Source organism: Neomonachus schauinslandi, chromosome 7 (genome assembly GCF_002201575.2).
Source record: "Neomonachus schauinslandi chromosome 7, ASM220157v2, whole genome shotgun sequence".
NCBI classification, from domain to species: domain Eukaryota; kingdom Metazoa; phylum Chordata; class Mammalia; order Carnivora; family Phocidae; genus Neomonachus; species Neomonachus schauinslandi.
In genome coordinates, this window is record NC_058409.1 from 119,020,618 (window position 1) to 119,037,673 (window position 17,056).

A 17,056-nucleotide genomic window follows, 5' to 3' on the forward strand; every position below is an offset into this window, starting at 1 on the left:
TGTCCATACCATATACTAGGTTGTAAACCCCTATTATTTGCGTGTTCGAAGGAAGAATCCTGTGACAAGTACATACTCCAAAATGAGTCTACAGTTATACCAAGTGGATAGTAGAACGTACTTACTGGATTTCCGTAGTATTGATGGTATGTACATCCCACAAAACAACATAGTTGACATACTAGACTTGTTACCTAACTGGGCTTTTTAGTCTTTGATTCTTTTGAAGTTTCTTGAATTCTTCCTAGTAATTCAGTAGCAAAAGAGTATAAAATGTGATTTTGTGCCTCTGTGATGTAAACATTTGTGAATCGTGTTTTTCTTGTAATCTTACTGTGTATTGTCCTTTTAAGATTGTCTTAAAGCCAGGTGTAGTCTGATCCTAAAGTGATAGTTTCTGCCACATTTCTGTTTTTTGGTGTGGTTCATTTTGATAAGATAAAATGTTTTATTTGGAAATAAATGTTGACTAGTATTTTTTTATATCTGATATTTAATATTTTTATTTTTCATTTAAGAATTGAAGTACAAGTAGCTTTTAGAGTTGATTGATAAGGCAATGTGAACAGATTTGATTAGTAGCTCATAGGACAAGAAATTATTTGTCGAGTAAGGTTTCTTAGAGGGGACTGAGAGAGAAATGTTTTGGACAGGTTAGGGACTTACGGTTATTTTTTTCCTCTCACCCAGCCTTTTACTCCCAGCCTGACACTAGAGACATATCAGAGATATGCATCCTTTATTAAGTTTTGTGAGAGTTAACATGATTCCAATTTTATCTGTCTCTCAATAAAGTGTTCTTAAATAATCACTTATTTTTTTAAAGATTTTGTTTATTTATTTGACACAGAGAGAGAGAGCGCACAAGCAGGGGGAGTGGCAGGCAGAGAGAGAGGGAGAAAGCAGACTCCCTGCTGAGCAAGGATCCCAATGCCGGGCTTGATTCCAGAATCCTGGGATCATGACCTGAGCTGAAGGCAGACACTTAACTGACTGAGCCACCCAGGCACCCAATAATAGATCACTTTTATATGAAGGCACTATATAAGGATTCCTGAGACTAAGGCATCTTATGTTCAAGATAACTGTCATAATTAGTTAAAAGTGACATTGTTAACCTTAATTTTAGACTGTTGTGCATTTCTATTTACCTACAGTCATAAACAGAGACAATCTGATGATTAAATCACTGAAATATTCAAACTTTTAGTTGGCTATTTTAATTGGTCATCAAAACGATGACCTTATTGCAGCATAAAATCTTTAAAGTACCTCCTTGAATTTTTTTAAAGAAATGTTAAATATTGTTTTACTGTTTTAATATTTTGAAAATGAAAACCTGTATTTGGAAAATGTCTTTGATTACCATTATGTATAGTTTGCTAGAATATCTTTATTTAGACTGATTAAGTTGAGGTAAATTATTAACTGCAGAAAGTAGACATTTTTGTTCTTGTTTTTATTTTTAAATGGGAAGAATATCTTATATCTCAGTGTATGTATATGAGTAGACTATAATAGACTTTTAGTAAATGGTGTGATACCAAACATGGTTTGAAATTAATTTTTTTAAAAAGAAATTATTTATTTAGGGGTGCCTGGGGGGCTCAGTCGGTTAAGCGTCTGCCTTTGGCTCAGGTAATGATCTCAGGGTCCTGGGAAACAGTCCTGCATCGGGCTCCCTGCTGAGCGGGCAGTCTGCTTCTCCCTCTCCCTCTGCTACTCCCCCTGCTCGTGCTCTCTCACGTCCTCTCTCTCAAATAAATAAATCTTTTAAAAGAGATTTTATTTATTTATTTGAGAGTGAGAGAGAGTTGAGAGGGAAAGGGGCAGAGGGAGAGAGAGAATCCTAAGCAGATTCCCCACGGAGCATGGAGTCCTATGCGGGGTTCAGTCCCACGACCCTGAGATAATGACCTGAGCCAAAATCAAGAGTTGGACATTTAACCGACTGAGTTACCCAGGCACCCCTGAAATTTATATTAATTCAGATTTCCCATGGGAATACCCTCTTAAAAACTAATTTATGTTATCTATTAAAAAGCTTGATGGAACACAGGTGATTCATAATTCAGGTAAATACTCTTTCTATCCCAGCATTATAAAAGAGTATAACTGTATATATAAATGTTCTCTCATAAACCGAGCCTTTATTTAAGTACAAGTTTATGGCAGTTCTTCATTGGCCAAATCAGTTAAGATATATTACCACTTCTGGTCATCTAAGATTGTATGGAACTATTAGATGAGATTTACCTATGAATTTTTTGTCTTCTTTATAAACCAAAGGATAGTACCTTCCAAGTATCAGAAAGACACAGATCTGAGTGGTGATATACTGGCTAGAGCTGTTTGTCTGCTTATCTATCTGTCCAGATGCTGTTTATCTGCTAACACTCATCTAGTCTGATATGGAATGGATTTTGTATTTCTCATTGTATTTGGATCAAATTTATAACCATGGGTTTATTAGCCCCTGGGTTTGCCAGTTGAATGAGCATTTACTGTTTTGTTTTGTTTTAAAGATTTTATTTATTTGACACAGAGAGAGCGAGCACGAGCAGGGAGCGGCAGGCAGAGGGAGAGGGAGAAGCAGGCTCCCTGCTGAGCAAGGAGCCCGATGCGGGACTCGATCCCAGGACCCTGGGATCATGACCTGAGCTGAAGGCAGATGCTTAACCGACAGAGCCACCCAGGCACCCCGAGCATTTACTGTTTTTGTACTCTGTTCCCAACTTTAGGCTTTCCTTGATTTCTGTTTATTGGAATCGTTGCTCTTTTATGAGATCTTAAATATGAAGAGAAAGTGGGAGAGTAAAACTACTGAAATGATAGGAGACGCAGGTTCTAGATTTACCTCTCTGTTCACTTACTACCTATGGCAAGTCACTTCACTTTCTGGGATTGTTTTTTTTTTTATCAGTAGAACAAAGAGTTGGATGAGGTGATTTCCAGTATTATTTCCAAATTTTAAGTGCATTTATTCTATGATTTTAATACAGAGGGATTAATTTTTATCGCTAGGGAAGGATGTTTATTGAGCCCCATGTTATTAGTTTATTGGGCTCTTAACTTTGGATTGCAAGACTGATGAGTAACTGTGTACTGTACCCAATCTTGATTAGCCATCAGGAGAATACATACTGTAGGGAAAAAAGGCAAATGGTTTAACACAGACTCATCACCTCTATTTTAGCAAGTATTCAGCATAAACATGGTCTTGATAGCTGGTCAGCGGTTTCAAAGAAGCAAATTAAATACTATTAAACTTTTGGGGGGGTGTCATGGATTATAATACATTGAAATTTTTTTCTACAGATGAAATTACTGAAGCCAAATCAGGGACTGCTACTCCACAGAGATCGGGATCAGTTAGCAACTATCGATCTTGCCAAAGGAATGATTCAGATGCTGAGGCTCAAGGAAAATCCTCAGAAGCTTCTCTTACCTCATCTGTGACCTCACTTGACTCTTCTCCTGTTGACTTAACTCCAAGACCTGGAAGTCACACTATAGAATTTTTTGAGATGTGTGCAAATCTAATTAAAATTCTTGCACAGTAAACCTAAAATTTTGCTTATTTCTTTGATAGCAATAAGCATGCATAATAAATCATAGCCAAATGCTTCCATTTATAATCAAGTTATACATAATTATAACTAAGGATTGGCCTTTTGGAATGCAGTTTGCACAGGAATTGGAATATGATTAATAGTTAAAAGCCTAATGTGCAAAAATGAATTAAGATAATTTTGTTGTTCATTGTTCAGTAGGCGTATAGCATAATGTAATATTCACAATGAATTATAGGTCTCTCAGGCTCACTTGATATTTGGCTATTTTATATTTAGTGTACACAGGGCTTTGTAGAATATTATTTTACCATAAAGGCCTTCATGTATTATTACATGTTGATGTGTTACATAATTGCTTCACAAATTTATTCAATAAATATTTGCCTAGAATCCCCAGAGACCTTTATAGGTGATTTTATTTTGGGGGCTCCTTATCTTCTTAAATAGCAAGTATCTTCCAACAGTAGTGACAGTCTGGATGACTCTTCCATGTCTCTTCCCTTAATATTCTTTAGTATCTGGTAAGCACATCAAAGATATTAGACATAATTAAAATTTTCTCTTTAGCTTGGTAATCCAAAAACGGACAGAACTTAAATATTCAGATACTCTAGGCACTAAGGTAAATCTTACAATTTGTCTCACTATATTCTGTACATAAATTTCTCTTTTTGTCACAAGAGCTGAGTTGCATATACTATAAATAAATCATGTTTTCGTCAATCTCACAAATTCCGCTGCTCATGTCAGTCAGTATTGAATGTATATAAAAAATTTCTAGCTATTCAATTATGTATCTTTTAAATTGACTTAGCACACAGAACATTTCATACAAAGTGCTTAAATGCTCAGATAAGACTTTTTCTCCCAAATTTTATCGCAAACATTTTTAAAAACAGAAAAATTGAAAGGCTGTTGGGTGATCACATGTGTATCTACCACTTAGATTCCACACTGGTCAACATTTTGCCATGTTTGGTTTATATCTATATATGTATATAGATATAGTTGTGTAATATATGTGTGTATGTATATATATATATATGTATATATATATATATGTGCTTTACCCCCCTGAACCATTTGGATGTTGCTGACATAATCACTCTCAACACTTCAAGCATCTAAAAATAATGACATTTTCCTAAAAAACTATCATGCTCCTATAAAATTGGTAATTCCCTAATGTCATCTAATCATGCATATTTAGATTTCCCCAGTTGTCCTCCAAATTTCGTACACAGCTCATTATTTCAAACCAGGATTCAGTGAAAGTTTACACATTGCATTTGGTTATGTCTCCTTAGTCAGATATGACATTATTATTTCAGTAAAATATGGAACACATCAGTTAGTTCTAAATAGTCACAGATGTTTTGGATTTTAATCACTTTTTAAAAAGTAGCATTATGGGAACTACCTAAAGATGCTTAATTAATCTGTGTAAGATCTCTATATTTTCTTTCCTTGCTCTTTCCTTTTTCCTAGTAGCATTCTGTAGTAGTTGTAAATGAAAATTTAAAGTCACCTCAGTTAAAATTGGTGTCATGTGTATGCTAATAAAAAATAAAAAATACTATATCACCCATAATTGCCTTATACTATTTTAACATCAAGGTATTGATTTTTTTTTGGTATCAATCATTTTTCCATTGCAAAAGAGCTATCTTATTTCTCATTTCATACCTTTGTATTATAGGACTGTTTTTGGCAAATACAGTGAGCACCTATGTAACCAGGCAGTAATGTACTCAAGTGTCTTAATAGCTTGCATAGTTAACTGTAGTTGTAGATTTGGTTCCAGCACCCCTAGAAACATGCACTGAATTCAAAAGAAAAATCTTGCTTCTTTTTGTCCAGGGCTTGTCTATTCAACTTAGAATCTGAAAGCTGTATAAAATAATAGGAATTCAACTTAAATAAGTTCAAAACTGTATTTATAACTTGTATGTGGCCCTGTGTTTTGGGGATATTGATTTAATGTAGGGTCTATAAATGCAGCATTATGTTTCTGATGTTAAGAACAGAAGACTGTATTTTTAAAGTTACAGATTTGTATATAGAACTAAGACATCTTCATAATGTCTCTATAAGCTGTTGGGGGGTGGGGAGAACAAAAGGAGGAACCAATTAAATAGGACCTTCTAAAAATTGTTAATTTTGTAAACTTTGCTTCTTATTAAGTTATTGTGATTCCTTTTAGTTACTGAATTTTATTTTGAAGATATTTAAATATTGCACTTGTACAAATAGTATGATAAATGCACAGATTATTGCAGTAAATTCTTTTTTAAGCTGGGATATTTGAAATGACAACTTTTGGTTGAATATGTCAAGGTTGCATCAGAATTTTCAAAAAAATTTGTAGTTTGCAAATTCTTACTAACTGAAGATATAGGGAGTCAATGCAAATGATTTTTAATCTTTTTTTATTATCTTTTCAGCAATTTATATTTTTTGTGATTTTATGCAACCATATTTTTACTTTGTCTTGACAACTGAAAGATGTATAAGGTTTTTGCCAGAAATGTACTGTATACATAGTTTTAAATATAACAGATTTTACTGATATGTAAAAATTTTGCCATTAAATGATTTCTCACTGAGAGGAACTTTTCTACCAGGTTGGGGGGATATGGGAGCTTAATATATCTAATTTAATTTCACTGAAATAAACTCCATTGCTTTTACTTTGGTTATATTTTCTCTTGAGATGCTTTTGTAGTTTTTCAGTTTTAAATGATTTTATACTTAAAAAGTCCTGTGCTCTCACTCTCCACCCCCCCCCCGCCCCCCGCTTTTTGACCTTGCAGCGCTACCACTCACACTGAATGAATGCTTGGTGGACTATGGCTGGATGGCGAGCTCTGGGCATCTCTGCTCCGCCTGGCACCCTCCGAATGAAAGACACACGTGTGTTGTTTAAATCTTTCCCCCTAACTCTTGTTCATCTTCTCCACACACAGCAGAAATCTCATTTTCATTGTGAATTCTCCTGACAAGATGATTGAAGTTCCACATAGAACATAACCATCAATTGGTAATAGGGTGAAATCAATCTTTGTAGTACAGTATCTCCGAGATGTGTTCATGTATGTTTTGACTGGGGTATATTTAAGCATATAATTTAAAATACTTTGATTTAGAAAATGGATGATAAAAACATTTTTCATGTTACATTGTGCTTAAATTTTTTAACTTAGGGAAAGCTAAAAAAAACACTTGTTCATAGCTGACCACCTGTGCACCTTTTTGACAATGTGTCTAAATATAAAATGCCATGCTTAGACACACCTTAGCACTCAAACATTGTGATTTTTGTCTCAACTAAAGTACTGATCTTTGATTTCATCTAAAAACTAACCACCTGAACAATATATTAAGATAAATACAATAAAAGCCAAAGTGGTTACCAGTTTTCCTTATTAACATTGGATTTGGTTAGAATTCCACTACTGTTAGAATTCAACTATGATGAACTCTTATATCCCATATGGCATCGTTAGGGCTTGATTGGGCTAGATTGTTGGCATTCTAAATCTTTAAAATAGTTTGACAATTGTAACAAAACTACTAAAGAATGTTATGAACAGCACATAAGATTGTTCTTTAGTGAATTTATAAATTGCTACAGATATTTATTTACCCTGACTGTATAAAATTGTACAATAAATTCTCTTGTTTGAAAAATCAATATTTATTGAACTGTTCTATTGTAGACAAATAGACTGTTCTATTTATTGTGAATGCCAGTAAACGTTAACTATGATAAACTTAGAGGGTTTCTAGCAACTTGGAAGATGATCATATTGTCTCTAAACAGCATGAGAAATGTATTAAATATATTAATAGGTACCTCAAGTTCATAGGCTAAAGTAAGTGGTGGGTGAAGTGTGAAAACTCGGGTTTGGAGGTAGCCTTTACCAGAGGAAAATTATTTGAGAGTTTTAGGAAAGACCCCTGGAAAGGGGTACAGCTTCAAGCACCACTTATTCACTCTGCAAACTGTATCCCCTCATAGCTACTATGAACCAAGCACTAAGAATGTGACCATAAGGCATAAATCCTGCTCTGAGTGTCTTGTCAGGGAGATACATGTTTTTTTAAAGGCTTATAGAAGTATATAACATAGAAAAGTGCACAAATCCTAAATATTTGGCTTGATGAATTTTCAGTGTTTTAGGTTTGCAGTGAACATGGCCGTGTCAGCTTCTCCCCATATTAAGAAACATGCCACTGCCTTTGTGTCTTTTATAATTAATATCAGAAGTTATATACTTCTTTATGATACATTTTTTTTTTTAAGATTTTATTTATTTATTTGAGAGAGAGAGCACATGAGAGGGGGGAGGGTCGGGAGGGTCAGAGGAAGAAGCAGACTCCCCGCCGAGCAGGGAGTCCGATGCGGGACTCGATCCAGGGACTCCAGGATCATGACCTGAGCCGAAGGCAGTCGCTCAACCAACTGAGCCACCCAGGCGCCCTATATGATACATTTCTATATGACAGTATATTATTGGCAACACCGTAAATTGTTTTTCTTGAAATTAACAGACTCCATTTGTTTATTTTCATGGTAAGGCGCGTCACAAACCCAAGCCTGAATAACCAGAGGGACTGCTCGTGCTGTTTTTCTCAGTAAGAGTTGTATTCCACAAAAAAGTATCTACTTCAGTTTATAATGGAATCTCACAAGTGCTTTTACTTGAGACCTCATACTCCAATATACAGGAGAAGTACTTTACGAGTATTAAGGGTCATTTTAATAAAATAAGTTTTACTGCTTCATGAAGGACATTCTTGAGTGTAGTATGTATGTATGTATGTATATGTATGTATGTGTATGTATGTATATATGTATATGTATGTATATGTATGTATTATGTATGTATGTATGTATATGTATGTACGTACTATGAGTGTGGTGGAGAAGAATACAAGGACAACTAGCAGAGTGTGGTATCACTGCCTTGATTCCAGCTGAGCTGCCATCAGTCTTACCCATCACTGCTTTCCCATTATCAGTGCAATGTCAACATTGTGAAAAAGGCAAATGATGTCTTCCTGTGACTCGAAAATAGTTTGAAAAGGTCTTGGCAACCCTCAGGGATCTGAGGATCACCTTGGAGCATCATTGTTCCACAACAGCGGTTCTCAGTGGGGCAGGGGTCGGGAACGATTTTTCTTCCAGGGACATTTGGCAATGACTGGAGACAATTTTGGTTGTCACAACTGGTGGTAGTGGTGTGGGAGTGGATGCTAATGGCATCTAGTGGGTAGATTCCAGGGATGCTGAATATCCTACCCCGCACAGAAAAGCTTCCCTTTCCCCGACAAAGATGATACGGTTTGAAATATAATGCTGAGGTTGAGAAAGCCTGGTCTACAAAAATGATATTTGCACAAGATAGCTATATCAATAAATTAACAATCTTAATTTTTCAATTTCCTAAACAGTTCTCTGTGTTACATTGCCCCACTTAATTATTTTCAAGACATAAACCACAGCTACTTTCAAGTTATAATTCTTTTGGGCCCAACTTACTTGTTTTTTTCCAACGTGAAGCCTACAGTTGAACCACGGGCCCCCCTGATCTGCTCCCCTGGTCCCCTTTCCCATGGACTTTTTCTTCTGTCCTTTGTGTCTGGCCGGTCTCTTTGCTAGGCTGTAAAGTCCTTTAGGGCAGGGTCCTATCGTAATGCCATGAACTACCCCCAAATCCCCCAGCCTCATCTGTTTCACCCGCCGACCGAAAGGGGCGTGCAGTCTGGCCTGGGCTGCCTCTCTTTGCGCGCACCTCAACCTGCGCAGCCGTAGTTTCCCGCGCTCACGCACTGCGGTCACCCGTGCGCCAGATGCTCCCGGCTGCTACTAGAGGGCGCTCCGACCCCGGGTGGCTCAAACTACAAATCCCAGAGGGTAATGGGGTGGGGACGGCCGCAGTGACTTCTGGGATTTGTGGTCCCGAGAAAGGGATTGACAACCACAAGGGCTCTGAGAGTCGCCTCTTCCCTGCCCTTCTCTCTGCATGGTTCCGACGGCCCGGGTCGGCCAGGCCAATTTCTTGGGAGACCTGGCTCCAAAGGCAGGCTGGTAGGCTGTCGGGCATGTTAGTTTCCGTTTCCGGTGGGAAAAGGGCAAGCACAATGTAAACACGGGACCAGGGGAGTGGTCATCAGGTAACTGGGGTTTACGCTGACCGTGGTGGAAGCCGGAGGAAGTGGAGGAAAATAAGGCTGGTGGTTCTTGTGATTAGCGGAGAAAGGACCTTCAGACGTCGGAGTTGACACCCAACAGGGGTGTGGCAGAGCCGGGACACTAAGGTTGGTCTCTAGAGAGAAGCAGTTCTAGGGGGTCGGGCCCTCCGTTACGCCTGCGTCAGGAGCGGCTTCCGCGTTTCCACGGCGGCCGGTGCGGCTTTGACCTTCCCTTTGCGGTGGGAGGAGCGGCACCGAGCTTGCTTCACACCCCGCGATGGGGGTGTTTGCAGTTGAGGACGGCCTGGTGAACTCGCGGGTGACGTCCAGTGCAGCCTTTATGAACTTCGCGCGGGGAACTTGCTAATACAGGTTTCTCTCTTGCGGGGACATTTTTGGGTAAATTGCTTCTTGAATTTCTTACCTCTGAGTACATCCCGGTACCCGAAGGATGCTGTTTCGATTTCCTAATGGTGTTCATCTGGTGGTTTCTCACCTTGGGTGCTGCATCCTCCGATGCAGTGAGGATAGGCATTCTCGGCTTGTGGCTGGGTGAACTGTCTAGCCTTCCACAGTAATTGAATGCATACTGTAAGGATCATTGTACCAGCAGAAGAATTTAGAACACAACTTTGTTGTTTAGAGTTTTCATGGTGTTCATTAACTATAAGTCTGTATAAATTGAATTTGTGTTGTTTCATGAGTTTAACGTGAAACCTATATGATTATGATTTACCCATACGACTTCTTATCCAGGGGAAAACACCTAAAGGCTAGGATGTTGGCGCCTTGTGCATCTAATTATAGATTGAGGAAAGCCTTATTTATAAAAAGATAACCTTAGAGGAACAATAAACTAGTACTAATTAAGATACTTGAATCAACTCTGAGTGTTAAGTTTTTCAGGCTAGAAACTGTTTTGCATATATCCTAGGACTCACCCTCCTTTGAAGGCTGGCTAACTTTTACTTTTCAAGATTTATCAGGCTCCCCTCCAAGAAGCCTCAAGTGTCTCCACTGAAGTCATAGTATCCTTTGTTTACTCTCTAATAGCACTTATTCTGGAGTGTATTGACTATGCTCTTGTGATCTCCAGACAGTTTTGAAGAAAATACAAAGCTGTGCTAATGGCCTTGGTCACAGATTCATGCTTTTTAACCTGGTAAAAAGGTTGATACTGTTTTCTATCTTTATTCATCCCTTATTGTTGCTTTTCCTATTTTCCCATTCTCTATAATGACTGTTTTGGAACTTTTCTATTCTTCTCAAGTACTCAAAGCTATTTTTCCCTTTACTTGGAGCAGATGACTAGCTGCCTATTTCTTTGGGAAATGTGAAGCTTAGGGGTAGGAAATCCTTCATTGTCTTTTCCACCTATCCCTGAACTTGCCTGTACTTTTCACTCAGTATTAACTCTTGTCTGAGAGGAATGTATTCTTGCTCTCTTCAAGGCTAAACTTGTCAATTACTAGTGGACATTAGGCCTTTTATATCCCTGTAATGTCATTCTCTCCTCACATCCACAGCCTCTGATCTCTAGAAGAGCTTAACGGATTTGTGGAGGAAGATGGCAGAAACACCTGAGGCACTGTTGTGTGTGACTTTTTCATACATGGTAGAGAACCACCATCTGGGGTCTTTGACATTTAGAACAATGGTTTGGGTTGGAGGATGGGGGAGGGTAATGGGAGTCTGATTACCTATTAATTTTTTAAAAAAATATATGTGGGTCTCTGTTCCTTTTTCCTTTCCTCTCCACCTTAACCGCTGCTCCCAATAATATAGACCTGACCAATGATTTCTAATGTAATTTGCCTTTAGTAAATACACCAGGTTTTCATCTGTTAACAGGGTTCCCATACTACCTGGTTCCTCACATTGCTGATTTAGAACAAAGTTCCATTTGGAAACTTGAAGCCAGAAAATGTAATCATCCTCCTTCTTGTCATAGGGACAGTCATAAACACAAGAGTTCTTATCTAGATATCCTGATATCTTATGAGACCTTCCTAATGATTTATTCTCTTACACTGTCTTCTCTCTGTGCCTCTGGCCTTCTGTTCCATAGTAATCACACTTCATTTTGAGCCATTTCTTGGTTCTTCCCCTAAGTTACTTACAGTCCCCTTCAAACATAGGAAACTCATTCTTCTATATTGTAACAGGTCTGGGGAGAGAGTTTGGCATTGTCCTAATTCCCTAGTATAGCTTATAATACATTACTCCCCTGGGCTTCTTGAACAATCCCTGTTCCAGTGGAGAGCATGTGGTTCACCCGAATCTGCCTGTGCGTTTCTTGATTGCTACAATTTATTGAAACTTCCTTGAATTCATTAGGAATGTAGGCACATGACCTGTAATTTTCTTACCCCTCCAAGTTCTTTTTTTTTAAGATTTTATTTATTTATTTGACAGAGTGAGAGAGGGAACACAAGCAGGGGGAGTGGGAGACCTACTGAGCAGGGAGCCTGATGTGGGACTTGATCCCGGGACCCTAGCATCATGACCTGAGCCGAAGGCAGACGCTTAACGACTGAGCCATCCAGGCACCCCACCCCTCCAAGTTCTGCCATTATCTTGGGCCTTTTCATGTGAATAACTTCATAGTCCCTTTTACTTTTTTGTCCCCTTCCTTCTGTTGATTACTTATATTTTATTTCAGCCATGTACATCAGTAATCTTGGATCCCTCAATAAGTCCCTTCTCTAAATAAATACTTGTTGAATGCTTCTATGTTTTTTTTAATTTTGTTTCATCAATTGTCCTTTCTTTCTTATCCTTTACATTGTGTATCATTGCTGCTTTACAAAACAGTTTAACATTTGTTATCTTCTAGATTCACCCAGTAGTTCTGTGAATTAAGTTATTTATCAAGTTTGACTCTTTTAAAAACTTCTTTATTGTGGAAAATTTCAAATGTTTACAAGAAAGGAAAGTACAAGAAATCCTGTGTACGTATCAACTAACTTTATCGATTATCAACCAGAGCTATCTTTTCATCTATATTTCTCCTCTGTTGCCCCCCCCCACCCCTGGTGATCACTTTGAAACAATTTCTAGATATCATTTAATCTCATATGAAATATTTTAGTATAGATTCCTAAAAGATAAGCATTCTTTTAATAAACATAATTATAATAGTATTATCATACCTTAAACAATAGTGATAATTCCTTGATATCATTAAATATCAGTGTTCTGATTTTCCCTAATATTTCATAACTATTTCCTCCCCATTGGCGTGTTTGAATCCAGAGCTAAACAAGATGCACACATTATATTTGGTTAGTATGTCTCTGGAGTCTCTTTTTATCTCCATCTTTTTCTCTTTTTTCCCCTGGAAGGTTATTTCTTGAAGAAACCAGTTTTATTTTTCTTTAGTTTTTGTTATTTGCTGTCTTCATCTCTGACATGTTATCTAGCATGCTCATCTATATCACAGGTTTCTTATAAACTGTAGAGTTTGGTAGGCTTGATCTGATTCAGGATTAATTTTTGACTTCATATAGGTCAGAAGTTTTTGACCTTCATAGGTACTTCATAGGTGGAATGGCCCTTCCACCAGGAGATACTTACTGTCCAGTTGGCTTTCTTTATGATGTGAGCACCCTTTGTTGGTTATTGCTTTGATCCACTATTTAATTAGGAGTTTAAAAAGTGGTGACAGTCTGATTCTGTTATCCCTTCTTCACCTGTTATTTGGGGAACTTATATAAAAGGCCAACTTTGAATTTTAAAGCTGTTTCTTTGTAATTTCCCAGAATGGCTTCCTTTGGATGGAAGAGGAAAATTGGCGAGAAGGTCTCAAAGGTCACTTCCCAGCAGTTTGAAGCTGAAGCTGCCGATGAGAAGGATGTAGTTGAGAATGAAGAAGGGAACTGGCTTCATGCCATTAAACGTAGGAAAGAAATTCTCTTTGAGGGCTGTGCTGAGAAAAGTAAGCAGCTGAAGGATGAAGGAGCCAGTTTGGCTGAAAATAAAAGGTATGTTTTTAGAGTTTTCTTATAGGGAACAGTTTACATTTCTGTCAGTAATGAGATGAAGAGTTATGAATTCTATAAATTCATGTTTTAAAAATCTGATCTAGGTGCTAAATTAATCAAATAAGTAAGAAGTTTTAAAGACACCTTTAAACAGTCCCATGAAGTCTGAAAGTTTGTAGAAGAGTCTTTAAGATTCTTGGAATGTCTGCTTTGCCATCATTTTTGTTCTGTCTGAAGAAGGGTAAATGCTAAGTAAAATGTAATCCAAGTTCTTGGTTGGTAGGAGATAGTTTAATTTCTGGAAACTTCCTCCTTGTGTTATTATATACCAGACAAATTAGGTGTTTCCTGAAGGGCTTTGAGGGCATGTGCTTTTTTTTTTTTTTAAAAGGTGTTCAGTTATCCTTTTCCATTGGCTTTTATATACTTCCATAAATATGGTTGGTGCACAGGAATTTGACAACAGTTTCATTTATCCTCAGGCCTTCCTCAGCTAACCTCTTGTACTTCTCCTATTCACCCTTTACCCTTTTCTTTTCTTTTTTTTTTTTTTTTTTTTAAAGATTTTATTTATTTGTCAGAGAGAGAGAGAGCAAGCACAAGTAGCGGGAGTGGCAGGCAGAGGGAGAAGCAGGCTTCCCGTGGAGCAGGGAGCCCGATGCGGGGCTTGATCCCAGAACCCTAGGATCATGACCTGAGCCGAAGGCAGATGCTTAATGACTGAGCCACGCAGGTGTCCCTCCCTTTACCCTTTTCTGTTTTCCTTTTTTTTTTTTTTCCTACTTTCTTGTTCCTTTTCCCCTGTCTCTGATTAGGTCTTTCAGTGGGACCAAAAATCATTCTTTCACAAATCAGTGGGGACTGGACCCACCATTGATTAGTAGATTCTATAGAGAAAGCTGGAATTCTCTACAGAGGAAAAGAAAATGATCTGTATCTAAAAGCACATACAAAGATGGACTCTAGAGAGCTAAAAAAAATCTCAGTGTGAAATGTAAAACTACACAGTTAATGAAAGAAAATATGGAAGGGTATCTTTATAACATAGAGGTGGAGAAGGACTTTTTTTTTTTTTAAAGATTTTATTTATTTATTTGAGACAGAGAGAATGAGAGACAGAGAGCATGAGAGGGAGGAGGGTCAGAGGGAGAAGCAGACTCCCTGCCGAGCAGGGAGCCCGATGCGGGACTCGATCCCGGGACTCCAGGATCATGACCTGAGCCGAAGGCAGTCGCTTAACCAACTGAGCCACCCAGGCGCCCCGAGAAGGACATTTTTATTTTTAAAAATTTCAAATCTATATTAGAGTTGAAATAATAGTTCAATCCCTGTGTTCCTGCTAGCTAGATAAAAAATTCCAATAATTGCTTTATTTATCTATTTCTATACATACATATACATACACTGACATGTAATTATAAATTTACAGTTTTTTTTTTTTTGTGATCTGTTTGAAAGTAAGTTGTAGACGTAATGACACCTCTCTCCTAATTTAGCGTGCTTTTTATAGGAATAAGGATATTTTGGAGTACCTAGCTAGCTCAGTCAGTGAAGCGTGTAGCTCCTGATCTCTAGGTCGTGAGTTCGAGCCCCATGTTGGGCATGGAGCCTACTTAAAAAAAAAAAAAAAAAAGAATAAGGATATTCTCTTACTAAAGACCATAACTGTCAAATCTGTGAACATTAACAATTCTGTAAACTAATATGCAGTCCATATTTAGATTTTTCTAATTTTCTTTCTTTCTTTTTATTTTTAAAGATTTTATTTATTTGACAGAGCGAGAGAGCACAAGCAGGGGGAGCAGTAGAAGGAGAGGGAGAAGCAGGCTTCCCGCCGAGCAAGGAGCCCGATGCGGGGCTCGATCCCAGGACCCTGGGATCATGACCTGAGCTGAAGGCAGATGCTTAACGACTGAGCCACCCAGGCGCCCCAAGATTTTTCTAATTTTCATTGAAATGCCTTTTACAGTTTTGTTTTTTTTTTCAACCAGGATCCAATCAGAGTTCATACATTCCATATTTTTGTTATATCTCTTTAGTGTTTACTTAGGTCCCCTACTTTATCCCCCATGATACTGACCTTTTTGAAGAGTCTAGACCAATTTTCTATTTGATTGTTCCTATATGGATGTCATTTAATTTGTTCCTCTATCTCATGTGTTTCTTATAAACCGAGGTGTGGAGATTTGATTTAGATTCTGATTGACTTTTTGGCAAGAGTACTTAATAGTCAGGTTTGTACTTTCTATTGTATCATAGTAGGAGAGGAATAATATCAGGTTGTCATCAATGCAGCCATTTGAAAGACATTATGCCTGTGTCAGTCTGTTTGCTGTGTTTAGTATCGCTGAAAGTCATATTTTAATAAAAATCTTGAAACATTGGGGTGCCTGGGTGGGTCAGTCAGTTAAGTGTCTGCCTTCGGCTCAGGTCATGATCTCAGGGTCTTGGGATCGAGTCCCGCATCAGGCTCCCTGCTCAGCAGGGAGTCTGCTTCTTCCTCTCTTCACTCGTGCACGCTCTCTCTCTGTATCTCTCAAATAAATAAATAAAATGTTTTTAAAAATATTTTTTTTATCCTTGGTGAAGGAAATATACTGTATCTTTCAAATAAATAAATAAAATATTTAAAAAATATATTTTTTTATCCTTGGTGAAGGAAATATAGTAAGAGAATTACACTAATCAACATAAGGAGTGTTGTTTTATTTGCATTGAGGATATGATTTTGAGAAAATATATGTATGGTCAGCAGGAGTAGTATCTGAATAGGTCAGTGTTTAGGACAATACTCTTCAGATCATCTAAAGATCTAAAATCAGGCCTGTGTACCTTTGACTGGTATCTTCCATGTGGTAATGAGAAATTTGAGAAATTAAAAATAGTACTGAACAAAAAGCAGTTTTTTTCTTTGTTCTTTTTTCTTCCTCCCTAATTAAAATTGGTGAGGGTGGGTATAAGATTCCTTGTTAGTCATTTTTGTCATGAATGAGTCAAAGTTGAAGAAACAGCATTTTAGTTTCTAGATCTGTTTTTATTTTTGATTCTTGGAGTAATCTTTTATTAATGTATTTTAATATAAAACATCAAATGGTGCCTAAACTATAATATATTAGCACCTCAAATTGAAAATGAATGATGGAAAATAAATAACAATCAAGGACAATTAACATGTTACATTATATTCTGAATTCTATTTATGGTATTTTAGGCATAAAAAGTTTTCTTCTGTAGAACTTTGCAAGATTGACCGTTTTGTCTTATTCAGAAGAAAACCCACTATAAATTTTCCACATTTAG

General features: G+C 37.4%; 2 protein-coding genes across 4 annotated transcripts in view; both read left to right on the top strand.

The window, feature by feature from the left end:
• Positions 1-6,265, top strand: part of PRKAA1 (protein kinase AMP-activated catalytic subunit alpha 1) — a 33,340-nt gene extending 27,075 nt beyond the window's left edge. For both annotated transcript variants that reach the window (XM_021696463.2, XM_021696470.2), the window contains 2 exons: positions 20-146; positions 3,319-6,265. In XM_021696463.2, the coding sequence (XP_021552138.1) occupies positions 20-146; positions 3,319-3,563 (372 nt within the window). In that variant the 3' untranslated portion in view covers positions 3,564-6,265. The remainder of the gene's footprint in view (positions 1-19; positions 147-3,318) is intronic.
• A 3,377-nt stretch (positions 6,266-9,642) lies between these two features.
• Positions 9,643-17,056, top strand: part of TTC33 (tetratricopeptide repeat domain 33) — a 32,542-nt gene continuing 25,128 nt past the window's right edge. Inside the window, exons 1-2 of one of the 2 annotated variants that reach the window (XM_021696452.2) lie at positions 9,643-9,669; positions 13,535-13,756. In XM_021696452.2, the coding sequence (XP_021552127.1) occupies positions 13,536-13,756 (221 nt within the window). In that variant the 5' untranslated portion in view covers positions 9,643-9,669; position 13,535. Of the gene's footprint in view, positions 9,670-9,739; positions 9,900-13,534; positions 13,757-17,056 lie in introns of those variants that run through there. The other variant, XM_021696443.1, reaches the window with a different exon arrangement.